Genomic DNA, 26,513 nt, shown 5'->3' with positions numbered 1-26,513 from the left:
AGGAATGACAAAGTGACACTGCAGAAGGCATGTGCAGTGGGAGGGATTGTTGGACCTTCTACCACACCAGGTATGAGATTAGAGAATCTGGTAGTGTGAGAATGGAAGGAAGGGGTTGGGTAAGAGTCATTACTTTTACGATTTGTCCCTTTCAGCTGAATACAGTGCTCTAGATTTGTTCTGATCAATTCAGAATGCAGACGATTATTATTATCTGGATACTCTTAAGGTAGACTAAAGTTGTATTTACATTTTTTAGCAGCATGTGACATTATTTGCTCACGCTGAACTTGTGACCATTTTGCAAACTCAGCTCTTTTTTTACACAACATGCTGCCAACTGAGGTCTTGTGTGGTGAATTTTTGTAAACCTAAATGTAGAATCTCACCACAGAGGATACATAAAAATAATAATTTTTTGTGTGAAAATATGTATCTAAAGTTGGCATTAAAAGAGTCTGTGAGCCTTGCACTCTGCTCCTAAACTTGGAATTTGCCTAAAGCCTTTTTTTTTTTTTTTTTTTTTTTTGCTTCTCTAAAAAATATTTTCTTTGGTTGTGTTTTTGTTGTTGTTGTTTTTGTTTTTTTTTTTTGCCGCTGTTTAGCAGACTAATGTATATGTTGCCATTTTCTACTCATCCACAGTAAGATCATATTGAAGTGCTTTGATGGAGTGTTTTAGAGCATTTTAACTTCCTTCTCTGCTCCTGAATGACCTACTTAAACTCACCATCCCACAACCACTTGGGCACCCTGCTGTTATCCTTTATCCAATATGTCTTGCTGTGAGTGGAGTTGGGTTTCATTATAAGAATTCTTCCAAAAATGGCAAATTATTTCTTCTGTTTCTTGGTTTGTTTCATATTCAGTGAGATTTGGAGGCTGGCATCCATCTGTTGTATTGCTAAACAAAAACACCTGAGACTGGATGATTTGTAAAGAAGAGAGGTTTATTTGGCTTATGATTCTGGCAGCTGGAAAGTCCAAAGGCATGGGGCTGGCATCAGGCCAGCGTCTGGAGCCATTTCATAATCCAGCAGACAGAAGCAGGAAGGAAGACAGACATACACAGAGAGATAGTGACCTGTGGGCAGCCATCTTATGTAACAACCTGCTTTCACAAGAACTTACCCCTTCTCATGGGAGCAAGAACTAACTCCCCCTCTCAAGACACAGCAGTAATCAGTTCTTGGGAAGCTGTGCCTCCATATTCTAAGCACTGTCTATTAGACTTTACTTTTTTTTTTTTTTTTTTAGGAGAGATTTTTGCTATAGGGTGCGTGCACTCACCAGAGAGACAGAGAGATAGAGAGAAAGTGAGAAATCACCCCCTGGCGGTGATTTTCCTCTAGGGATTTTGGTCACACACTCTCATGAGCCCAGTGTGAGTTTCAAGCCTTCAGGTCTGAGACTTGAATCATGGTTGGACATGCGGGAGTCCAGCACATTAACCACTATTACCACCTGCTGGCCCCGACCTCACCTCTTAACAGTATTACCACGTCCCAACGTCATTACACTGGGGACTAAGTTTCTAGAACATGAACATTCAGAGGAGAAACCATTATCCAAAGCATAGGATTATTCAGAGAACTATTCAAAAAGCTAACTGTGGTATCATTGGCAAGGTGTAGGTTCTGAAACATAAACAGAGTAAGGATGTTCGTCTTCTGAATTCCTTCAGTCCTCCTTGTCAACATCCTTCATTTTGCCTCTGTTGGATGCAGCCTTATGTCCTCCTCATCTTGCTTGTCCTCGAAACACCCTCTTCTCCACTGCTCAGTTGATCCCCTTTCATTGGCTTCTCCCAATGATGCAGTCTTCTGGTTTTCCTCCTGTCGCTTTGTTCCCTTGGCAGTCCCTCTGCCCACGCTCTTAACATCAGCGTGCTGTAGGGTTCTGTTCTAGGCCTTCTCACCGTACACATTCTTTCTAGGCAAACCCACTCATTCTTTTGGTGTCAGTTTCTTGTCTATGGATTGTTCCAAATATGTTTATCTCCAGCCAGACGACATATTAGAGCTCCAGCCTAAACTGCCAGCTGGACATCTCTATAACAGTACTTTGTCGGAATGGAGCCCCTTATTCTTCACACTTGAAATATTTCCTATACCAATCTAAGACATCACTATTTTTTAAAATAATTATTTTATTTAACTTTATTTATTTATTTACTTATTTAAATTTGACCAGAGAGGGACAGAGCTAGAGCAGGAGGGAGAGAGAGAGAGAGAGAGAAAGCAAGCTGTCAGGTCTGGGAGTTGAACTGCGGTCGGCCATATTGGAGTCCAGTACCCTCAATTACCATGCCACTGTGGTCCCCATCTTTTTTTTTTTTAAGACAGATTTTTGTTATAGGGCACGTGTGCCCACCAGAGAGGCAGAGAGATAGACAGAGAGACAGACAATGAGAAATCACACCCCCCGGGGGGGGAATGACCACACCACAATCCCTTCTCCTTCATTCTCCTCTTGAGATCTTGGGCATGCATGCACACATGTCTGGCATGAGTTTTAAGTTGCTGTGAGACTCATACTGTGGTCAACTACATGGGAGTTCAGTGACATAAACATGCCATCTGCTGGTCCCAGAAACTTCTATTTTTTAAAGTTTATTTTTATTTATTTCTTCCATGACAGAGAGAGAGAGAGAGAATTCCCAACGGGATCTTGATGCTACAGTTCACCCCTAGCTTTTAGCTATCTCTGGATCACGGATAAGCATGTGCTGTGTGTATGGGGGATGTGTCTCTGGGCTTGAACTGGGGACCTTTTCAGGGTCTCACTGTGTCACAATCCTTCTTCAGCCTCCCCAGTATCTGGGACTACAGATGCATGCCATTGTACCTTAGTTTTTAAAGGATAGGCCTAGAATTGAACACTAGCCTGCCATGGGGCCTCAACTTGCTGAATAGCAGCGTTAACTAGTGTGCAGTACCACAGCTGGGCCCTCTTTTTTTTTTTTCCAGGTTTGTTACAGGGTGTATGTGCTTGGAAGAGAGAGAGAGAGAGAGAGAGAGAGAGAACTTCTCCCTCAGGGGAATGATCATACCATAATCCCTTTTTCTCCATTCTCCTCTCAGGACTTTGGGCATCCACACACACATGACCTGCAAGTTTTTCAAGCTGCTGGTCCAGGACTTGAGCCACACAATCAGCTGTGGGATTCAACACCTTAACTTCCATGCCACGTACTGGTCCCCAACTCTTTTTTTTTTTTTTTTTCTAAGAGAGTTTTTTATTTTTTTTTAAAGACTTTTCTCTCTCTTTCTCTCTCTTTTTTTTTTTTTTTTGAGAGGATTTTGCTATAGGGCGCGTATGCTTGCCAGACAGAGAGAGACAGAGAGACAGAAAGTCCATTCAAGCCTTCTTCTCCATTCTCCTTTTGGGATCTTGGGCATGCACACACACATGCCCAGCATGAATTTAAGCCACCGGGTCCAGGACTCGAACTGTGGTTGACTATGACATAGTCATTACGCTAACTGCTGGTCCCATCTAAGAGAGATTTTTGCTATAAGGGCATGTATGTTCACCAGAGAGAGAGAGAGAGAGAGAGAGAAAGCAAGAAATCACCCCCCACACACACCGTCGAAGAATGATCATCCTGTGATCCCTTTTTCTCTGTTCTCCTCCAGGGATCTTGGGCCCGCATGCCCACATGCCTGGTGTGAGTTTTAAGTCACTGAGTCTGAGACTCAAACTGCAGTCGACTACATGGGAATCTAGTGATGTAACCATTATGGGCATCACATGGCCTTCTGTGGTTTGAGTCTTGGACCTAGCAGCTTAGTTTCTCACTTCCTCTCTCTCTCACTGTGTCCCTTTCTGGTCAAATAAAAATAAATGAATAAATAAATAAATAAATAAAGTTAAATAAAATAATTCTTTAAGAAAAGAAAAGGACAAGGGAACCAGCAGTTAGCATAATGGCTATGTCGCTGGACTCCCACGTAGTCGACTGTGGTTCATGTCCCGGACCCGTGGCTTAAAACTCATGCCGGGCGCGTGTGCATGCATGGCCAAGATCCCGAGAGGAGAATGGAGGAGAAGGGATTGCGGTGTGACCATCCCTCCTGGGGGGTGATTTCTCGCTTTCTGTCTGTCTCTCTCTGTCTGTCTGGCTAGCGCACATGCCCTGTAGCGAAAACCTCTCCAAAAAAAGAAAAAAGAAAAGGACAAGATCCCTGCTCAGTATATACCATATGCCTGCACTGTGTGGCAGAAATTGAAAGACTGAAAGACACAACAGTAGGGAGGGCAAGTGTAGATACAAGATACTGTATGGGAGGGGGCGGATAACGGAGGGTGGCTGGAAGGGGCTCAGAAAAATATTTAACAGACACCAGAATGTGCGGCTTTTTGTTGAAAATGACTTATATAGTGATATCTTTGATTTGATTATCACACTGCATGCATGCTTTCAAAACCACATTGTATACCATAAAGATTTATGACAAGGAAATGTAAATAAGAAAATATAAAATTTTGGGACCAGCAGTTAGCGTAATGGCTATGTCGCTGGACTCCCACATAGTTGACTGCGGTTCGTGTCCTGAACCCAGTGGCTTAAAACTCATGCTGGGCGCTTGTGCGTGTGTGCCCAAGATCCCGAGAGGAGAATGGAGGAGAAGGGATTGCGGCGTGGCCATCCCCCCCGGGGGGTGATTTCTCACTTTCTGTCTCTCTGTCTCTCTGTCTGGCGAGCACACGCACCCTATAGCAAAAACCTCTCAAAAAAAAAAAAAAAAAAAGAAAGAAAATATAAAATTTTAAAAATGGGGGAAAAAAGGAAAATCAGCATTCCCTTGCATCTGTTGTTTTGCAAGTGTCTTTAACTCAACCAGTTTGACAAAGATGTGTATTTGGGGTGCATATCTTGACCCCCTACATCTTGTCACAGAGACTCACCAATTTTACCTTCTAATCATACCTTCATGTTTCTCCCTGCCTCTAGTCTTACCTCCAAAATAAATATGATCATAACACAATTCCTCTATATCCAGCCCTCACCCGAACTCAGCATTTCCCATGGCCCTCATGGATTGTCAAACTCTTTTTTTTAAAGTTAATTCATGTATTCCATGAGTGAGAGAGAAACACAGAGAGAGGAGAAAGAGAACAGAGATAGAGCATCCTGGGAAGTCTTGACCATGTGTTCCACTCCCAGCTTTACCCAGCCTGGATCACTGATGCAAGAGTGCCTGGAGGATTTAGGGAGGTCTTGGGACTTGAACTGTCAAATTTCCCATGTGAGTCTGTCTCTAAGAGCATTGAGTTTTACTGCTGCACCACCGTCCAGCCCTACCTTAACTTGTCTTACAAGCTGCTCTAAAGTCTGGTTCTCATTCAGCCTTATTTCCCCTTCATTCAATCTTATTTTCCCTTTAGACATGTACCAGCTGTGTGGAACATCTTGACCCTCTTCACCAGGCTACCTCTGCTTAGCCTCCAATTATACTTCTTTTTTTTTTTTAAAGAATTATTTAATTTTATTTATTCATTCACTTTATTTTTTTTATTAGACCAGAAAGACACAGAGAGAGAGAGAGATTGAGAGAAGGAAATTGAGAAAGCAAGCCACCAGATCCAAGACTCGAACCATGGTCGGCCATGTGGGAGTTCAGTGCCTTTATCGACCACACCACCTGCCGCCCCTCCCCCCCAGTTATCCTTCTTGAGGGCCTTCTCTGGCCCACTGGAATAGGTGGGCTGTCTCTGCTGCTGCTTTAGTGCTACTTCCCATCACCCATTGTTTGTAATTACTTGTGTTTGGACATAACAAACCAAAAGATGACTGTAGGAGACCAGAATCTGCCATTCCAAAATACACTTCTATGGCATATTTTGAGCTAGCTATTCTGAGAAACTGCAGAAGCCAGGGTAGCTCTGAGGAACTATACATCAGTGAAAATGCCCATATCAGGAAGAACTCTGCTTACTTGAAGACAACTTTTATTACCTGAGACTTTATTTTTTACTTATGTTTGTTAATTTATCATAAAGGTATCTTAAAGGATACAAATGAAGAAATGCATAAGGCAAGGTGTGTCAGAAGGGCCGTGGAGCTTCAGTGCCTTCTCTGGAACTCTCGCCCTCCAGGAACCTCCCTGTGTTCAGCTATCTGAAAGCTCACCAGAGACTTTTAATCTACATAACAAGACAAACTGTTTATTATACATCTCCTTCTCTCACTGCCCCCCATAAGTTATCACCACCTTCCCCAGAAGTTCCAGGTCTCTAATCCTTTCTGTAGCTTGGGACACTATATAAGCTTCAATTATCTGGCCTTTCTTTGAGTTTCATGTTTGGTGGAACTCACATACATATGCACCTAATTAATTGCATGCATGAATTAAATTAAAATGCCTTCCTAATTAAATTAAACCAATATGGCATTTCTTCGGCCAACAAATAGTGTGGAGGTTATGTTGGCTGGATCCCACATGACCAACTGCGCAGTTAAGTCCTGGACTGGTGTCTCGAAATTACACTGGGCATGTATGTGTGCATGCCCAAAATCCCCAGAGGAGAATGGATGAGAAGGTATTGCAGTGTGATCATCCCCATCAGGAAGTGATTTCTCCCTTTCTCTCTCTCCCTTTCCCTCTGTCTCTCTCTTGGGCAAGTACAAGTGCCCTACAGCAAAACTAAATAAGATAAAATAGCTTTTCTCTTATTAATATGTTATATATTGATTTAATTTGTAGCGCAGCCAAAGAACCTAGGAGGGTGGAGGGAAGCCATTTCTCCCTCTCTTACACTTGTTTAATCATCCACTTCCTGTCTTACTCATAAAGACCATGAAAGCAGAAGCCCTATCGGCCTTTTTCCTCGATGTACACCTCAGTACAGCGTCTAGTACATAATGAGCACTCATTCTTGTTTAATGAATGAAGAGAATAAACTCAATCCATGAGTCAGCTGGTGGGATGGTGGTTGAGGTGGCTGGATCCCACATGGCTGACTGCCTGGCTGGAGTCCCGAACCCGGTGGCTTGAAAGACACACAGTGCACATGTGCATGCATGCCTAAAATCCCCAAAGGAGGGAGAAATGGAGGAGAAGGAATTGCAGCATCTATGACCATCTGCCACAGGAGCCATTTTCCCTCTCTCTCCAGTGAATGCACACGCTCTCTGGCAAATTAAAACAAAGAAACAAACAAAACCTCATTTGTTCCTATTATTATTTCTTGTCTATTGATTGATGTCATCAACTAAGTATTTTTGTTCCTCCAAAATTCATATGTTGAAACCCTCATCTGATAGTGTGACTCTATTTGGACATGGGGATTCTAAAGAAGTAATTAATGCTAAATGAGGTCATAAAAGTGTGGTCCTGATTTGGTTGAATATACCCAGAAGAGAGATACCAGAAAGTTTCATATCTCTCTCTGTACAAGTCCACCAAGGGAAGCTCTGGGAGGATGCAGTGAGAAGACTACCACCTATATGGCAGGAAGAGAGCTCTCATCAGGGTGAAAAAAAAATTACTAAAATTTAAAAATCTTAGTTGGCTTTATTTGTGATTCTAGAATCCAGCACAAACTTTATTCCATAAAATATAATAAGCTAAGGCACCAGCAGGTGGTGTGGTGGACTCCCACATGGTTAACTGCGGTCTGAGCCCCAGAAAAGGTGGTTTGAAAATCATACTGTGTGTGTGTGTGTGTGTGTGTGTGTGTGTGTGTGTGTGTGTGTCCAAAATCCTTACAGGAGATTGGAGGAGAAGGGATTGTAGTATGGTCATTCCCCTTGGGGGTGTGTGACGATTTCTCACTTTTCCTCTCTCTGTCTCCCTCTGGCAAGTGCATGTACCCTATGACAAAAACTTAAAAACAAACCAGAAAAAATAAGCTAAGCTGAGCAGACTGGCTATTTCAAAATTATTTTTCTTGTAAGTCAGGGGCAGGGAGACAGAATAATAGAAAAATAACTGATTGGTTAACATCAGGTTACTCTTTGTTTTAAGTACTAAAGGCAGGTGCAACTACAGAGGTTTGGGTAGTATTAGAGTTAATGTATGATGCTGGAGACACATGGAGGACCCAGGTTCAGTCCCATGTAGACCAGAATACAACAGGTGTGCCCAGGCGCACCAGTCATCCTGGCTAGCTGGGAGGCTGTGGAGAGGATCATTGCATGGCAAGGCCTGTCAGCAGTACTTCATCTGTCTGTCCGTCTCTGTCTCTCATGGTATAAATAAATAAAGTTTTAGTCTAATGGATAAGGCATCTGACCTCAGATCAGAAGACAGAGTTCGAGTCCCTTCGTGGTTGCTTAGAGTAGGTTTACTACCACATTATAATATCCTGAGATGTTTGACTTTTTTGTTTTGTTTTGTTTTTGTTTTATTTTTAAAGAAAAAGATTAAGGCAGAGAGAACTTTCTTATCATCCCACTGGAAACTGGCTGTTTGGGAAATTTGACTGTTATCACTCTTTTCATTTCTCAACGGGTCTAATAATAACTTGGTTTTCCTTTGGTCACTTGGAACTTGAATATGAGTGATTCCATTTAGACTTTTAGCCTGGTCTGTTGGCCTAGTGAGGACCTTGGTCCCAGACAATGGCCTCCTTTAATTTCCATTTATTGTAACATTAGAAACCAGTTTCCTGGTACCTTTATTAGGGACTTTTAGCATCTAGAACAGTGAGAATATAAACTTTGGTCAAACCAACCAGTCTGCGATATTTTGTTATAGCAGCTTGAGCAGACCAATACAATTGTATTCTATGTCTTATCTCCCTAAGGGAAGGGGTAAGTCTCATATTTCTCTATGTTGTTCTTTGAAAAGCATCACATTTGTAGAAGATGCTTAAAGAATATTGACTAAATAAAGTGGAAGCCTTTAAAAATATTAATCCCTCCTAAAATATTTTGCCCTTACTCTTTGATGAGGTAAATTCTACTTATCCTTCAGTATTCACCCTTAAGATCTTGCTTTCAGAATATTCTTTATCCGATCTAACCAAGTTATTGTTTCCACCCTTTTATTCTTATAGCATTCTTGCTCTTTTCATTCATAGCATGTATGATAATTTGTTTTCATGCCAGAGAGAGAGTGTGTGAGAGAGTGTGAGCATCTTGGCCTTGTCATTCCAGCAACCCATTTTCTTCTAATTCCTCATCCTGTTAGTATCCTGGAAATGTGCACTAGGAGTATTTTTCAAGCTGACAGGGCAGAGCCTCAAACCCTGGTCAGCCATGTAGGATCTAGTACCTTTTGCACACACGAAGGACTGGGATACAGTCTGATAAAGATACTGTTAGGAGAGTTTGTCCATGTGCCAACATCACAATCACACAGACCTAGATAACATAGCCTACTACCCACCTCGACTAATGGTATAGCCCATTACAATCGTATGGGACCACTATCATATATGTGGCCCATTGTTGACCAAAACATTGTTATGTGGGGTCTCTGTGTACATTTGATAAACTCTAAGGCAGGGACCTTGGCTCACCATCACCTAGCATAGTGCCCTGCACACATATTATAAAATATTAACATATAAATATTTCTGGAATACCTGATGATTGAATGACTTGGCCACTTAATATTTTGACTCTCCCTTTCTGGCCTCAGAGGATATGCTGGTCCTGCCCTTCTGACCTTAAGGGGTTGAAAATCAAGGCTGTGTGGGAAGCATAGAGGCTAATCAGAAAATGCATCTTGGATGAGGTAAACTCTGAGTTGTGCTGGCTGCCTACGTGGAGGGGGGCTGGGCAGACGCAAAGGCCCTGGGAAAGAGAGACGCTAGTAATGACGAAGGACTATAAGAAAATTAGCTTGCCTGGAGTGGAGGCTGTATGAGTTTGGTTCAAATACTGGTGTTAGGAACAGATGATAAGGAGCTTTGGGTTCCAGGCTGGTGACTTTAGATTTAATAAAATAGACCTAGGGAGCTGGTGATGGAGCTGCGGAGTGACCTCATGAGAATGGAATTTGAGAAAGATTTTGCTAACAGCTGAGGATTATGTGAATTGGAAGAGAGACAGACTAGGTGCTGGGAATGCAGTAAAGAGGGTGCTAGGGAGTCTAGGCAGCTCTAAATTTCCATTGTTCTAGGGTCCTAAATAATTGAATCTTAAAAAAAAAAAAAGATAAAAAGTTAAAACAGTTCTGAGTTACAAATTTAACGTGAGACGTATTCTTATCCAAGTCTTCTTCCTAAAGGCATTCAGAGTATAATCAGAAAGCTGCTTGCTGAGACAAACTTAGAATCAAAAGAGTAAAGTGAATGATCTTACTAGCCATTGTCTCTCTATTTCCTCAGAAGGGGGAACCAGCAGTTAGCGTAATGGCTATGTCGCTGGACTCCCACGTAGTCGACCGCGGTTCACGTCCCGGACCCGGTGGTTTAAAACTCACGCCGGGCGCGTGTGCGTGCGTGCCCAAGATCCCAAGAGGAGAATGGAGGAGAAGGGATTGCGGCGTGACCATCCCCGTGGGGGGTGATTTCTCGCTTTCTGTCTCTATGTCTCTGTCTGTCTGGCAAGTTCTTGCTCTTTTCATTCATAGCATGTATGATAATTTGTTTTCATGCCAGAGAGAGAGTGTGTGAGAGAGTGTGAGCATCTTGGCCTTGTCATTCCAGCAACCCATTTTCTTCTAATTCCTCATCCTGTTAGTATCCTGGAAATGTGCACTAGGAGTATTTTTCAAGCTGACAGGGCAGAGCCTCAAACCCTGGTCAGCCATGTAGGATCTAGTACCTTTTGCACACACGAAGGACTGGGATACAGTCTGATAAAGATACTGTTAGGAGAGTTTGTCCATGTGCCAACATCACAATCACACAGACCTAGATAACATAGCCTACTACCCACCTCGACTAATGGTATAGCCCATTACAATCGTATGGGACCACTATCATATATGTGGCCCATTGTTGACCAAAACATTGTTATGTGGGGTCTCTGTGTACATTTGATAAACTCTAAGGCAGGGACCTTGGCTCACCATCACCTAGCATAGTGCCCTGCACACATATTATAAAATATTAACATATAAATATTTCTGGAATACCTGATGATTGAATGACTTGGCCACTTAATATTTTGACTCTCCCTTTCTGGCCTCAGAGGATATGCTGGTCCTGCCCTTCTGACCTTAAGGGGTTGAAAATCAAGGCTGTGTGGGAAGCATAGAGGCTAATCAGAAAATGCATCTTGGATGAGGTAAACTCTGAGTTGTGCTGGCTGCCTACGTGGAGGGGGGCTGGGCAGACGCAAAGGCCCTGGGAAAGAGAGACGCTAGTAATGACGAAGGACTATAAGAAAATTAGCTTGCCTGGAGTGGAGGCTGTATGAGTTTGGTTCAAATACTGGTGTTAGGAACAGATGATAAGGAGCTTTGGGTTCCAGGCTGGTGACTTTAGATTTAATAAAATAGACCTAGGGAGCTGGTGATGGAGCTGCGGAGTGACCTCATGAGAATGGAATTTGAGAAAGATTTTGCTAACAGCTGAGGATTATGTGAATTGGCAGAGAGACAGACTAGGTGCTGGGAATGCAGTAAAGAGGGTGCTAGGGAGTCTAGGCAGCTCTAAATTTCCATTGTTCTAGGGTCCTAAATAATTGAATCTTAAAAAAAAAAAAGAAAAAAAGTTAAAACAGTTCTGAGTTAAAAAAAGTCTTCTTCCTAAAGGCATTCAGAGTATAATCAGAAAGCTGCTTGCTGAGACAAACTTAGAATCAAAAGAGTAAAGTGAATGATCTTACTAGCCATTGTCTCTCTATTTCCTCAGAAGGGGGAACCAGCAGTTAGCGTAATGGCTATGTCGCTGGACTCCCACGTAGTCGACCGCGGTTCACGTCCCGGACCCGGTGGTTTAAAACTCACGCCGGGCGCGTGTGCGTGCGTGCCCAAGATCCCAAGAGGAGAATGGAGGAGAAGGGATTGCGGCGTGACCATCCCCGTGGGGGGTGATTTCTCGCTTTCTGTCTCTATGTCTCTGTCTGTCTGGCAAGCGCACGCGCCCTACGTGAAAATCTCTCCAAAAAAAAAAAAAATACTAAGAAGGGACATATACCTGTGCCTGATGTTATATTAAAAATATCTGTATTTTCTGGAGAGGATACCCACCCAATAATGGGTTATTTCTCTCTTCCTAATCAGGTCCTAGGCAGACTTTTGATTTTCTCTGGATAAATTGCAGAGCAAGGAATTAAACACAGACTTGATTAAGTTCCAGTCTTGAATATACAGTACAGTGTACCACGGTTGTCTTGAGTAAACTTTGTTTGTTATAAATATATTATTAGGTAGATAAGAAATGAACGTGTGTGCCCAAAATCCTGAGAAAAGAATGGAGGAGAAGGGATTGAGGAGTGGCCATCCCTCCCTCCAGGGAGTAATTTCTCACTTTCCCTCTTTTTCTCCCCTTGGCAAGCACATACACCCTATAGCAAACTATAGTAACTAAAAAAATAAACAAATAAGAATTAAAATTTTAATAATATTTAACTCAATACACCAAAAAGTTATCATTTCAACATGTAATCAATATATAAAATTGCTAATGTGAACTATCACATTATTTAAAAAAAGAATTATTTGATTTCACTTTATTAATCATCATTATTATTTTTAAAATTTGACCGCAGAGCAACAGAGAGACAGAGAGAGAAAGGGAAAGCAAGCCACTAAATCCAGGACTCGAACTGTGGTCGGCCATGTGGGGGTCCAGTGCCTTAATCACTATGCCATCTGCTGGCCTCTCACATTCTTCTTTGAGCTAAGTCTCTATGTTTTACTCTTATAGAATATCTTTATTAGATAGCTAAATTTTCATCAGAAAAGAATTATTTTGTTTCACTATATTTATTTATTTACTTATTTATCTTTAATTTAACCAGAAAGAGACAGAGAGGGAAAGTGAGAAAGCAAGCCACCAGGTCTGGGACTAGAACTGCAGTCCGCCATGTGGGGGTCCAGTGCCGTTAGCCACCATGTCAGCTGCTGGCCCCAGCATAGTGCATCTTTAGTGCTGTGGCGTCAGTCACTCTTACCAACGCCTGAGCCACAGGCTGCACTGCTGTTCCAAGACAGGAGGAGAGAAATCAGAACCTGGAGAGCTCCTTTTCTTTTTTAGCATTCCATAGCTATACCTGGGCACTTCCTGCCCCAAGTCAAAGACACCTCTCTCTCTCTCTCACACATACACACATAAACACACACACACACACACACACACACACACACACACACACACTAGTTCAAAACAAGGCCCTCCCTTCACTGAGGGATTTCTCTCAGTTTTCTTTATTACTTGGTATTTTCTTTTTGTAATTCTTCCACAGTTAATCTTGAGAGAGGTAACTGCACTTGAACTAGCTCAGTCAGGATCCATGCATAAGGCTTTTGAGCACTGCCCTGTGCTAGACACCATGCTAAGCACGCCACTTGTATTAACCCGTTTACTCCTCACAACCATCCTGTGAAGTTTGCATTAGCAGCCCCATTTTGCAGATGAGAAAACTGAGGCACAAAGAAGTTAACTAGCTTGCCCATGAAACTGAGTCAAGGCTCTAACCCAGGCCTCAGGTGGGCCCTCCTAACTTTTGCCTTGCAGGAAGCCCAAAACACCCAGTGCCCTTGATGGGGAAGGACTAACATGTGTTGACCAGCCCATTACTTCGTAATGTCCAGGCTTATGAGACATCTGCCAGAAGAGAGGGGGGAGGGTGGCAAGGACAAGGCCTTAACAGCCAGGCCTGCTGTCAGCAGCATTTGATCCCAGGCAGGAGACTCCAGCAGATCACTCAGGCCCTGTGTGGTTAGAGGTAAAGGAGGAGGAGGAGTGAGCGTCGGTGAGCCCTTCCCTACTGAGGGCCCGTATCAGTTCTCCTCTGTGCGTTTGTCTCCAGATCTGACATCTGATGTAAACTAGTTGTTGTGAAAGTCTGACCTGTGTTTTTGATTCCCTGAAGTCCTTCCAGCGGGAGTGTTGGATGGGCTGGAGCAGCTCTGGCCCAGGGACTGCTGGGCGTTTCCCAGAGGTGGTTCTTAGGTGGCCAGTTCCCAAGGTTATACTTGTTCCTTCACACTCTGTACGTCCTTCTTTTCTCTTCTCTGAGTGGTCAACTTGTAAGAGAGTGCAAATCCTCTCAAAGACCCTGGGTAAGACACTCTAGACAGTGAGATTTCAAGGGGAGACTCAGCGACTGTGAAGCAGAATGAGGACCATCACCAGAAGGAGAAAGCTCCGGCTCTGTTTCCGAGGCTCTAGTGAACTGTTGGTATCACGGGGTTTGGTAAAAAGAAGGCCATGTCTAGTACCTCAGTTCTTAGCTCATGACTCTTTCCTGGGAAACACAGCTCTCCTCTAGCTGCTTCTGACATGCTAGGTGCTTTTTTCCTTTTCTCTGCAGTTGCTGAAAGAGAACCAGAAATGGAGATGGAGTGTGTCTCCTCCTCCTCTAGGGCACCTGGGGCCCCAGGTTTCAGGATTCAAGGCTCCTCCTCTGAGTGTTTGCAGGGGCAGACTGCCTGGCCTGGGGACCTGCCACATGCCTTCTGAGCCACAAATATTTCACGCCCTGGGTTCCCCGGCTGCTGCCCTCCCCCTCTTCCATTCCTTTCTACCTCTTCCTCATTCCTAAACCCACACCACACAACCCTTTAGCCACTGCCACCTTACCTTGTCCTCCCTGTGTAGACCTCTGTCTTCGAGTTCCTTCAGGGACATCTCTGAATGCTCCTCTGCCTGGGAAAGCAGTGACATTTACACCTGTGGATGCTTCCTGAGTGCCTCAGATTGTTAGCAGTGCCTTACTCACGTTGTTTCACCGGATCTCACCACGATGTGAGAAGGAAATGTTTACTGTTACAGGTCCTGAGGGTACATGGCCCAAGATTAGGAAGTGGCCCAGCCAGGCTTCAGAGCTCCAAAGTCCACACTGTCTCTGTACTTTTGGATGCTCCTCATCCTCCATTCAGCTTTCCAACTTCAGAGCTCTGTTCCCACGCAGACCTGATTTTTTTGCTTCTTCTTGGATTTTTTTTTTTTTTAAAAGGAGAGAAAGGAAAAAGAAAAGGAAGGAAAAAACCAATAGCTTCCCAGCTCTGTCTTCTGAGGATCATACCTCTTTCTAGAATGACTTTATTAAAATGTTGTTTATTTGTTTGCATGTTTATTTCAAGACAGGGTCTTGTTGTGTTGCCCAGGCCAGCCTTAAAGCTCACAATCTTTGTGCTTCAGCCTCCCAAGGTTGTTGGGATTATAGGTGCATGCCACCACACCAGGCCTTTACTTAGACTGGGAAATGAGCCCAGGCCTTCAATGTAGTCCCAGGATGTGGGACCACAGTATCTTAGCCATATACATACATGCATACATACATACATACCAGTTCCAAATAGATCAGTTTTGATGGCAAATAGGACTAAGTTACTTACCACCAGCACAGGCATGAGCCCTGAAGTAGGGATCTGGACCGTGTAACCACTAACTAAAATGATTTTCTTTTCCTTTTTTTTTTTTTTTTTTTGAGAGGTTTTTGCTATAGGGCGCGTGCGCTCACCAGTAAGAGACAGAGAGACAGAGAGACAGAAAGTGAGAAATCACCCCCCAGGGAGGATGGGCACGCTGCAATCCCTTCTCCTCCATTCTCCTCTCGGGATCTTGGTCATGCACACACATGCGCCCAATGTGAATTTAAGCCACCGGGTTCAGGACTCAAACCACAGTCAACTACATGAGAGTCCAGCGACATAGCCATTACGCTAACTGCTGGTCCCTGGAATGGTTTTCTAAATAACTTTCAGGAAGTATCTGAAATGAGAGGGGAGCATACACATACGCTATAGACTAGCAGTTGAGCTTGAAAGCATATTTATCAATAACGTAATTTGTACAAATGGAAAGCAAGGATACCAAGTCTTTTCCTTTTTCTTTTTTTCCCCTTCTTACCCTTGTGGTGAACCAATTTTGAGATTAGCTCCCCCAGTGTTCGCTACAGTAATAGTTTATTTATCTGGCCAGAATTACTTTTTTTTTAACTGCAAGGAGAAATGTGAGAACATCTATATCAGTGATTATATATATAAAAAAACCTAAGCTATGAAACCACTTCTTAGAAAATGATGTGGGGGTAGGGTAGGGTGTACCAGCTGGACCCACATGGCTGACTGTGCAGTTCCAGTCCTGGACCCTGTGGTCTGTACAACATACTGTGTGTGTGTGTGTGTGTGTGTGTGTGTGTGTGTGTGTGTGTCCAAAGTCCCAAAAGGAGAAATGGAGGAGAAGGAATTGTGGTGTGACCATCTCCTATGGGTGGTGCTTTCTCACTCCCCACTCACTCCACCCCCATCTCTTTCTGATGAGTGCACATGCCCACCCTTTAGCGAAATAAAAAATAAAAATGAAGAAGAGAAAATGATCATAGGAGCCCTAGTGTATAAAACACCCAGGAGGGGCCAGGCCTATAGCTTGGTGATTAAAGTAAGCCAGATCACACATGGCAGATTTGTGATTCAAATCTGGCCCAGATGGCTTGAAAAACACCCTGGGCACATGCGCGTGTATGCTTAAAATCCTGATAGGATGGAGAAATGGAGGAAAAGGGATTGTAGCATCACCATGCCCCATTCGAGGGTGTTTCTCTTCTCCCTCTCCCTCTCTCTTCCTTTCTGTCTCTTTCTTTTTTTTTTTAAATTATTTTATTTTATTCATTTATTTTAATTTGACCAGAGAGGGACAGACTGAAAGAGAGAGAGAGAGAGAGTGAGAAAGGAAGCCACCAGGTCTGGGACTCAAACTGTAGTCGGCCACGTGGGAGTCCAGCGCCCTTAACCACCTTGCTACCTGCTGGCCCCGCCTTTCTGTCTCTTTCCAGGAAGCACCTGCACTATGTGGCAACTAAAAATAATCAAATCAAATCAAACACACACCTAGGAGTGGTGCTGGTGGAAATGACAGTGGTAGAAGGGGCTCCAAGACCTGGCCTCTTTGTCCCTTGCAGCCAGAAGCATGGTAGTGAAGTCTTAGGTTTCTGTCAGACTTTGTTTAAAACCTGCTGATTTATCTTCCTTTTTACAGTTCGGCACACTGGGAACCAGCAGTTAGCGTAATGGCTATGTCGCTGGACTCCCACATAGTCGACCGCGGTTCGTGTCCTGGACCCGGTGGCTTAAAACTCACGCCGGGCGCGTGTGCATGCGTGCCCAAGATCCTGAGAGGAGAATGGAGGAGAAGGGATTGCGGCGTGACCATCCCTCCTGGGGGGTGATTTCTCGCTTTCTGTCTCTATGTCTCTCTCTGTCTGTCTGGCAAGCGCACGCGCCCTACAGTGAAAATCTCTCCAAAAAAAAAAAAAACAAAAAAAACACAAAAAACAGTTCGGCACACTGAGGTCCAGAGACAGGAAGTGACTGGGAAAGTCAGGATGAGTGCCTGGTCTTCTAGCCTCTCGCTCACAGCCGTCTACGGGCTTTCTGCAGAAATCCTAGGTGGTTAGCTCTGCAGGACACCTAGTCCAGGAAGGGATGCTCCTGGAGGCAGAGAGGGAGAGGGGCTGGACTTTTCTCTTTTTCTGCAACAATCTAAGCTCACAAGTGGGATGAGGGAGGTCAGGAAGGACAGCAAGCAGAGGTACCGGAAACAGGGGTCAAGAGGTCAGTTTTATATTAGCAACTGCTGGTGTGGTTGTAAAGGCACTGAACAACCATGTGGTCTACCACAGTTCGAGTCCTAGACCCAGCAACTGGAAAAATCACTCTGGGTGTGTGTGCGCATGTGTGCCCAAAATCCCAAGAAGAGAATGGAGGAGTGGCCATCCCCCTGGGGATGATTTCTTACTTTCCCTCTCTCTGTCTATCTCTCTCAGGTGAGCACACCCTATGGCAAAAATCTAAAAAAAAAAAAAAAAAAAAAAAAAAAAAAAAAAAAAAAAAAAAAAGAAAAAATAATAATAATACAAAAGAGGTCACGTTTGATGTGTGAGAAGAATGAGAAGGAGAGGCAGAAGATGAGGGGTAAGGAGGAGGTAAAGTCAGTGAAGGAGCTGCCATCCAGTCCTGGACCAGGACTGGCCTAGGGTCTGGACCGTCTTCTTGTTCTAGTACCCCCTAGGGCAAGTCCTAGCCCCTTTTTCCTCCTTAGTTTTCTCTGAGGGCTCCTCTGCTCACTAGCAGTGGATCGGCTCTAGGAGGGGCAGTGTGGTCTAAAGAGGGCCTCACACACAGGGACTCCAACTCTGCCTCTAACTAGCTGAATGCCCTGAGGAGCTAGAAAGTCTGGAGTTTAGATTCCTCACCTGTAAAACAGGATGAGGTGATCGCTCTGGACCGTTCTGGCTTTGAAAGGATTGATCCAAGACGTAGAGCCTGTGGATAGGGAGCCAGGGAAGGGGCAGATGTGGGCTTCAGAGCTCCCAGAGACCAGGCAGGCCGAGGTCTCGCAATCTTGCTTCACGGAAGGGGAAACGGCCTAGAACAGCATAGTGACGTTCTGCTTCTCTCTGCTTCATTCTTTCCCTTCTGAGCTGTAGAGTCTAAAGATTCAGCTTGAAGCAGTTCTGCGTGGTGGATTAGCCTTTTCGTTGTTGTTTCCTAAATATTTTGTTGACTTTTACAGTGTTTTACCCAAGCAATATATGCTCGTTATAAAACTTTCCATTAATACAGGAAGTGAAAGATGTAAAAAACTGCCAATTGCTGTTATCTTTCTGCAGTCACTCCCTAGGTCCCTAGGGGTGTCTGTGTTAACAATTTAGTGTGTATCCATCTGACCTTGCTGATGAACATACGAACATGTAGATCTCCTCCATAAGTGGGGTTATAATATAAATTATTTTAAAATAAACTTTAGAATCAGACATACCCAGAGTCTAATCCCAACTCATAGCTAATTATTGAGTGGTCTTGGCCAAGTTATTCAACCTTTTCATTTCAATCCTCACGTGTAGATTGGGAGTAATGGTAGTATTTATCTTATAGTGTTGTGGTGGAGATTTTTAAAAAAAAGAATTATTTAATTTTATTAATTATTATTATTTTTTAAAATGTGACAAAGAGAGAGAGAGAAAGTGAGAAAGAAACCACCAGGTCCAAGACTCAAACTGTGAAAGGCCGTGAGGGAGTCCAACGCCATAACTACCATGCCACTTGCCGATCCCTGTGGTGAAGATTTAATGAGATTTTATATGAATAGTGCTTACTAATGCCTGGTGTGTAGAAAGCAACATACACACGCACACACACACACACACACACACACACACACACACACACTCCAGGCAATTAGAGTTAGGATAAAAACTAGATTATGGGCCAGCCAGTGACATGGTGGCTTAGGAGGCTGGATCCCACATGGCCAACTGAGCAGTTCGAGTCCCAGGCCTGAGAGCTTGAAAAACACAGTAGCACAGGTGTGTACATGTGTCCAACATTCCAAGGGGAGAATGGAGAAGGGACTGTGGCATGGCCATCCCCTCCTGAGTTGCTTTCTTTTGTTCCCTCTCTCCGGCAAATGTACATACCCTATAGTAGACTTTAAAGATACAACAGACAAACAAACAACCTCCTCCCAAAAAATCTAGATTCCACGTTTTCTGACCTCCAGTTTCCTTGACTTTCTGCCACACCTCTCTACTGCTCATCTAGGCCCCCCAGACACGGTAATGCTCAACACGCTGCGCGGAGGGTTGAGGTGGAGGGGTGGCTGGTCTAAGGAGGTGAGGTTTGTGGAGTTCCTGGGATGCTGGCTCTGGAAAATGGAGGGTTTCATTCTGTGAACTGGGCAGCCGTGGGGCAGCGTGGGTTGGCGGGACAGCTGCTGCTTCAGGGCTCCATGCCGGGAGAGTTGAGCCTCGGGCAGAGTCGAGGGCCCAAAGTGGCTCTCAGCTTAGAGGATCTTAGCTTAAAAGGAATGTGCCGTGGGCTGCCCCTGCTCAGGAGGGGCTAAAAAAAGCCTCCCCCTCCCCTGGGCTTTGTGTGAGGGTTATCAACTGCTCAAGTCAGCTCTTCTCTCTGGCTGTGCTGACACTTTGGAGAGGGTCTGTTTTCCTGGCTCCTCTGGGTTTCCAGCAGTTGGCAGAAAGGGGTCGACCTGTCCCAAAGGTGGAGGCTGTGAGCAGGGAAGGTACAGAGAGGAGGGCAGAGGAAGGGGGAGGAGGGAGGAGACGTGGGGGAGGGGGCTGGTAGCCCCAAACCTGGTGACAATACGCAGTTGTCAGCTGTACCCTGCAGGCGTTTCTTCCTTTTATAGTCAGTGGCAGTTGCTCCTGCTCTCACCCAGCCCCTCTGTGGGGGCTCCTGCCCAGGATAAAAGGGAGGGAGGTGGCCTAGGCGCCTATCTCATCTTCCAGACGCAGCATCTGCATCTCTTGGGTCCTTCGTAGTCACTCCTCCACCGAAGATCCCAACATGGCTCCCAAGAAGCCCGAGCCTAAGAAGGAGGCAGCCAAGCCAGCCCCAGCTCCTGCGCCAGCCCCTGCTCCAGCTCCTGAGCCCCCTAAGGAACCTGCCTTTGACCCCAAGAGTGTAAAGGTGAGTGAGGCTCCGCTATCTGGAGGGAGTGGTGATGACATTCAGGACCCTGTTTGTCCTGGCACTTCGAGATCTTCGAGAAGGCTAGGCTGAGATGACGGATGTGGCAAGGATGCCTGGACCACAGTCCCGTGGGGCAGTGGAGCAGGTATCGGGGCTGAGAAGGGTCACAGCCCATTTCCCTCAAGCGCGGGTTGCTACTTTGTCCAAGGAAGCCCCGCTCTGCCTCCCAGGATTCACTCTGCAGAGTTGGGGATGGTGGGAGGTATAACAAACCAGTGATCCAAACTTTTCTTTTTTTTGTAGAGGTGTTTGCTTCAGGGTGTGTGCACTCGCCGAGGAGAGAGAAAGAGACAGAGAGAGAGAGAGAGAGAGAGAGACTGATAGAGAGAGACAGTGAGAGGAAAAGTGAGAAATCACACCCCAGGGGGAATGTCTACACTATAGTCCCTTCTCCTTCATTCTCCTCCTGGGATCTTGGGCATGCATGTACACACTCCTGGCATGAGTTTCAAGCCACTGGGTCTGGGACTCAAAACACAGTCAGCCATGTGGGAGTCTAGCAACATAACCACTTCTGCATCTGCTGGCCCCATGACCCAAACTTTTTAATTAAAAACAAAATTCATGAGTGTGTGTGTGTGTGTGTGTGTGTGTGTGTGCACGTGCACATGAGAATGTGAGAGAGAAATGGTGGGGCAGAACCCTTTACAGGGTCTGGTCATGCCATGTCTCCTTCCTTCAGTCTCCTAGTCCATCAGGTCCTGGACACTTGTGCCCTGGCATGTTTCAGAGCTGGCGATCTGAACATGGGATCCAGCTTCTCTCGAGCAGTGAGTTCTACTGTACCAGAGAGCTGGGCCCATCCAAACTCTTTAAAGGCACCGTGGGGACCACCACAGCAAATTGAGAAACTGACCTTTCCCCCAGTAGTATGCAACCTTAGTGGAAAATAAATGCACAACACCTCAGAGGAAACAGCGTTCTTCCTGTGTCCTGGGGACCTGGGAAAGGCTTTGCCCTAAACACCCTTACAGTGGGTGGAAGGCAGGGAGGAAGGGAGGCTGTGGGTGGGTAAGAGGAGCCAGGGTCTCTCTCCTCCTCTTCGCATCCCTGATGGGCCCGGCTGCTGTGGCCTCAGCCTGGGCGTCTATCTGTGGAGTGCAGAGAACTGGCCCATCTCCAGTGAGACCCTCTCTCTCACCGAGGAGCTGGGCCTGGTTCCCTGCCTCCCCAGCTCTATTCCCTCTCTGCCCTGCCCTGCCTCCTTCTCGCTGGAACATTCTTCTCCCAGGAGCTGGTACAGGCCCTGCCCACTGACTCAGTCATGTTAGGCCTCCCAGCCATCTGACCCAGCTGCTGAAGGAATGGGGCTGGGAGGGGGTAGGCTGAAGGGGGAGGGGCCCCGAGGCCTCCGGAGAGGAGCAGCTTTGAGCCTTGGCACCAGAATGGAAGAGGTCAAGTGGCTACTGGTATGAAGAGCTATTAATACCAGCTTGGGAGTGGTGGGCCCCTGGGGACCGCTGGCTTAGGGCAGGGCTGCAGTGGTGAGGAATCTGGTCAAAATAGGAGAGCAGGACCAGGCTGTGACCAGGACACACGGAAAAAAATAAAACCAAAAAATACAAAAAAACCCAGGGCTTAGATTATATGGCCCTCCCTGGGCCACTTGGGATTCTTCCCCGCACCCACAGCAGGGATTCCCTGCAATGACTGTGCCAAGGACCCTGATGTTGAGCCAGGATGATCCCCACAAGGACCAGAGTTAAGCAGAACTGGCTTGACCAAGAGAGGAAGGCAGTTGCCCATCCCTGGCCTTGATGACAGCTCACTCCGGGGAAACTGAGGCTAGTGTAAGACCTTGACAATACCTGAAGGTTTTCTAGGTCATGTATCACTCCCTGTATCAGCCAAACCTGGCAGCAAAGCTGACCATTTCCCCCTTGGGATGCCTCCTCACCCTTAATTCTGATTTGTTCTGCCGAAGTGCTGCACCTGTGTGCCTGGTCCTTGCCATCCAGGCCACAGCTGCTGGCGGTATCAGACATGTGCCCTCCCCTAGCCCGTCACTCCCCTCCATCCACCACCTCCCCCTGCCTCTTGCCCCTGGTTGAAATCCCCTTTCATATCTGCATCTTCCAACTGTGAGGGTTGGTGAACTTACTTTACAGTAGGAAAAATAAAAACGGATGTCTTTCCTGAGGGCCATTTTCCTTATTCTTCTGCTTACCCAATTCCTGTGCTTGGAAGAGTCTTTGCTCAGACATGGAGCAAAAGTAAACTTAAGCCCAGGGTGTGTGTTACGATCGTATATTCAGATTTTATGATTTTATACCAGTTTCCCTTACACGCTTGTCCCTGGGGCTTAAAGCGTGGCGAGGTAAACACCCTGTACCTTTCCTCAGAGAGGTCCTGCAGAGCATCCTTCACCCCAGTTAGGGGCTTCCTTTAACTTTCCGGCCACTCATCACTCTTGGCAAGGCCCATTCCTGACCCCCAGCACCCCACCCTCTGTTCATGCCAGCCATCTCTGGCTCCTTATTAGCAGAGGTTGGTTCTGGGGGTGAAGAGATGGGATGGGAGCAGTCTGAGTGTCAGAGTTAGGACCAGGAATGGTGGCCCATGATGGAGAGGCAGGAGGATTGTAACCACCACCAATGAAGGGGAGCTTGGATGGGGAGGGTGGATGAGGACAGCGAGGTAATTTAGAAGATCCTGACTCATGTCATTAAAGTAATGACTCATGCTTGGTCATTGTCACTCAGCATAGAAGTAGTAGCATGAGGAGAGAAATCCAAAATTGATTCCTTCTTTTTACAAATCTACACATACACATACATATTTTAGTTTATTTCTTTCAGGGATGGCCTCATAGCTTGGTGATTCAGGGAGCCAGATCCCCCATGGACAACCACGTGGTCTGAGTCCTAGACCTGGTGACTTGAAAAGCATCCTGGGCGTGCATACACAGAATCCCAACAGGGTGGAAAAATGGAGGACAGACTGCGGCCTGACCATTCTCCCTCGGGGTGGGGGGCGCATTCTCCTCTCCTCTCTCCCTGTCTCTCTAGTGAGTCCACATGCAAAATAAGATAAATTTAGATGAAAACAATGAAAGTTTGTTTCTTTCATGAGACTGAGAGGCAGAGGGTGAAGGAGAAGCCCCCTCATCAGGGTCTCACACCGCAGTTCCCCTCCAGCTTCTGTCAGCCAAGACCATGGGTGCACGCCCTGGCTGTCCAGGTCCACCGGGAGCCTGAGCCCATGAGCTCCCACGTGGATCTCACATTGCGAGCTGCGCACTATACGGTGCCACAGAGCTGGCCCCTTGGAAAATACGCTCTGAATGTTTACAAGGTGCTAAACATTTCAAGGGCCAGTAACAACAATCCCTGCTCCGTGGCACCGTGGCTTCAAGGCAACAAGGTAGCCTAAAGGGATGGCTAGGAAACAGTTATGAAGTCCGGAGGGCCCATGCAAATTCCTCTTGCTGACCCGAATGCCTGGGAGGGACTCAGACTGAAGAAGGGCTCAGGTGGAATGAGGTGTGGGAAGACGTCCTTGGGGGAGGTGAACTGAACATCAGCATCAAGTGAAATGGGAGTCCCAGGTGGGGAGTGGTGTGCCCAAAGCAGAGGGAAGGTCACCTTGTCAGACTGTGAAGTGGGGAGAGATGACAGGGTGGAAGCGGGAGCCGTTTATGGCTGGCTGGGATGAAGAATTTACGGTCAACCTGAAGGGATTATAGTAGGGAGTCAGCGTAGATTCTAGAATTGTTTGGAATACATCTTTTTCTCACTTTCTCTCCTACTTGGAGCTATCACTTGCCAAGTGGGGTAGTGAGAGACCTTTGGAGGCTGCATTAACTTAAATCCACTCACTCATGGCCCCTTCATCAGGAGACTCGGGTTTACACTTACCCACAGTCTCCTCCCCTCCTTAGCAGCAGCCATTGGAGGCAACCAGACCGTGGTGGTCCGTGGGTAGCCTTCAGCGGCCCCAGCCCTCACTTCTGTTTCCCTTCCCACAGATAGACTTCACCGCCGACCAGATCGAAGGTGAGTACGAATAGCCCCGCCTTGCCCTCATTGTTGCCCTTTCCTGCAGGAGGAGGAGAAGGAGGAGAAGTTGTCCTTAAGGTAACAGTAATTATCATCATCATGGCAAACTCATATTGAGCACCTACTGTGTGCTAGGCATGTTCCATGGACTAACATGTTTAATTCTTAAAACCACCCTGTGTGGTAGCAGTTCTTACCACCCCCATTTTATAGGTGATAAAACTGAGGCTCAGAAGTTGGGTGGCTTGTCCCGTTTCTCATGGCAGTCAGTGATGGTGCCAGGATATCAACTCAGGCAATCTGATTCCAGATCTGTGTTCTCAACTACTCTGCCCAGACTGCACAGAACATAATACGTGCTCAGTAAGTGTCAGTGCCCTGTCCCTTCCATCTCCAAAACCTATCCAAGGTATTTGGAAGTGCTTATGTCTGTTCCTGTTACTGGAAAGTCCCCCTCGGTTTGCCAGCTTCATGTCCTCCACCACGAAGCCTGGCGAGATGGCCACCTTACAATGGTAGGGCCAGGGGGCCTTGGGAGTGCCCTAGTCCACCTGTGATCTCCATCAACTCTTCTCCATCTTTGATGGAGTTGGTCGATATCTCTCAATCTTAGAAAAAGTTTTATGTAAGACAAAGGGCTTCAAGGCAAGCCTTGAGCGCTCCCATTCTCCAACCCGATTGACATTTCTTAGCCTCTTTTGTGAGGGCCTGGTGTTTTCAGGATGAAATGTTTCATCACGGCATAGCTACGTGTCACCAGCTGTGTCACCAGAGTGGAGCTCACCATCATTGCAACTCATCCTGCTATTTCCCCACAAAATCCTTCTAGGATATAAAATCCTAGGAATTGGAAGGGACCCTGAAAGATCATCTGATCTAGTCCTATCATTTTAAGCACATATGAGGAGACTTTAAAAAGTTCATGGAGGGCCAGCAGGTGCTTGGGGTTCTGGACTCCCACATGCTGACCATGGCTTGAGTTCCACACCTGGTGGGTTACTGTCTCACTTTCTCTCTCACTCATCAAATTAAAATTAGTAATAATAATAATAATAATAAATTAAATGAAAAAAACATTTTAAACATTCGAAGAAATGCCTGGTCAGAGCCCTCATGGGTACCCAAAGTTCAAATTCTCGCCCCAGTGGCTTGAAAAACATATCAGACCCATGTGTTAGAGGGAATGGTGTATGACTTAGAAAATCTTCAGGTACTTTCAAGGTCTTAACACTAGCCTCAGTTTCCTCAGAATGAGCTGTAGTCAAGGCCGGGAATAGGGCACAGCAGATTTTTCAAGCTGCTGGGTCCAGGCCTCAGACCACGCAGTCAGCCATGTGGAATCCAGCGGCTTTAACCACCATGACACTTGGCTGGCCTGCGGTTATACCCTTTTTTATTTTCTCAGGATTGCATTGATAGGCCTTGAGATTGTTTTCAATTTGAGAAAATCAGCATCTTTTACCCAGCTGACCTCCTTAGGAGTGGGTCAAGCAATACGTACATTTTCAGTTTTAGTAGTTATTGCCAAACTGCCCTCCAAAAAAGTGATGTCAGTCTACCCAAAGAGCATGATAACTGATACATGTATTTTAAAATCTGCCTCTATTTTTGTAATACCCTGTGGATATTCACTTTCAATGAATAGTTTTGGGCGTTCTGTGAAATTCTTAAAGCTAGTTTTCATGCACTTGAGTTTTTATTTATGTGGCTATACAAATACAGTGGGACCAGTGAGGACTGAAGAATGAATGAGTGATCAGAATTTTTATTTCTCAAACGGGGATCATGGTAAAAGCCAAGTGGGACCACTGGTTGTGTCTTCTTTCCCACGGATTTTCAGAACTGGGCACCAACTCATTCTGATCTTACATTCCTCTGACCCTGAAAATATTTTTCCATAGTTTGAATTAGAATCATTTCTCCTTTAATTTTACTTCATCCTATCTCTCTT

At 45.6% G+C, this 26,513-nt stretch overlaps 1 protein-coding gene across 3 annotated transcripts in view; it reads left to right on the top strand.

Moving 5' to 3' along the window:
* MYL4 (myosin light chain 4) overlaps positions 1-26,513 on the top strand; it is a 38,158-nt gene that overhangs the window by 3,669 nt on the left and 7,976 nt on the right. The window contains exons 1-3 of one of the 3 annotated variants that reach the window (XM_006159105.2): positions 19,998-20,094; positions 20,354-20,501; positions 24,532-24,559. In XM_006159105.2, the coding sequence (XP_006159167.1) occupies positions 20,379-20,501; positions 24,532-24,559 (151 nt within the window). In that variant the 5' untranslated portion in view covers positions 19,998-20,094; positions 20,354-20,378. Of the gene's footprint in view, positions 1-19,997; positions 20,095-20,320; positions 20,502-24,531; positions 24,560-26,513 lie in introns of those variants that run through there. The other 2 variants (XM_006159106.3, XM_006159104.2) reach the window with 2 other exon arrangements.

The sequence above is a fragment of the Tupaia chinensis genome, unplaced genomic scaffold, assembly GCF_000334495.1.
Source record: "Tupaia chinensis unplaced genomic scaffold, TupChi_1.0 Scaffold000624_1, whole genome shotgun sequence".
NCBI classification, from domain to species: Eukaryota; Metazoa; Chordata; class Mammalia; order Scandentia; family Tupaiidae; genus Tupaia; species Tupaia belangeri.
Note: the sequence above shows the minus strand (reverse complement) of the source record. Positions and strands in the feature narration are given on the sequence as shown.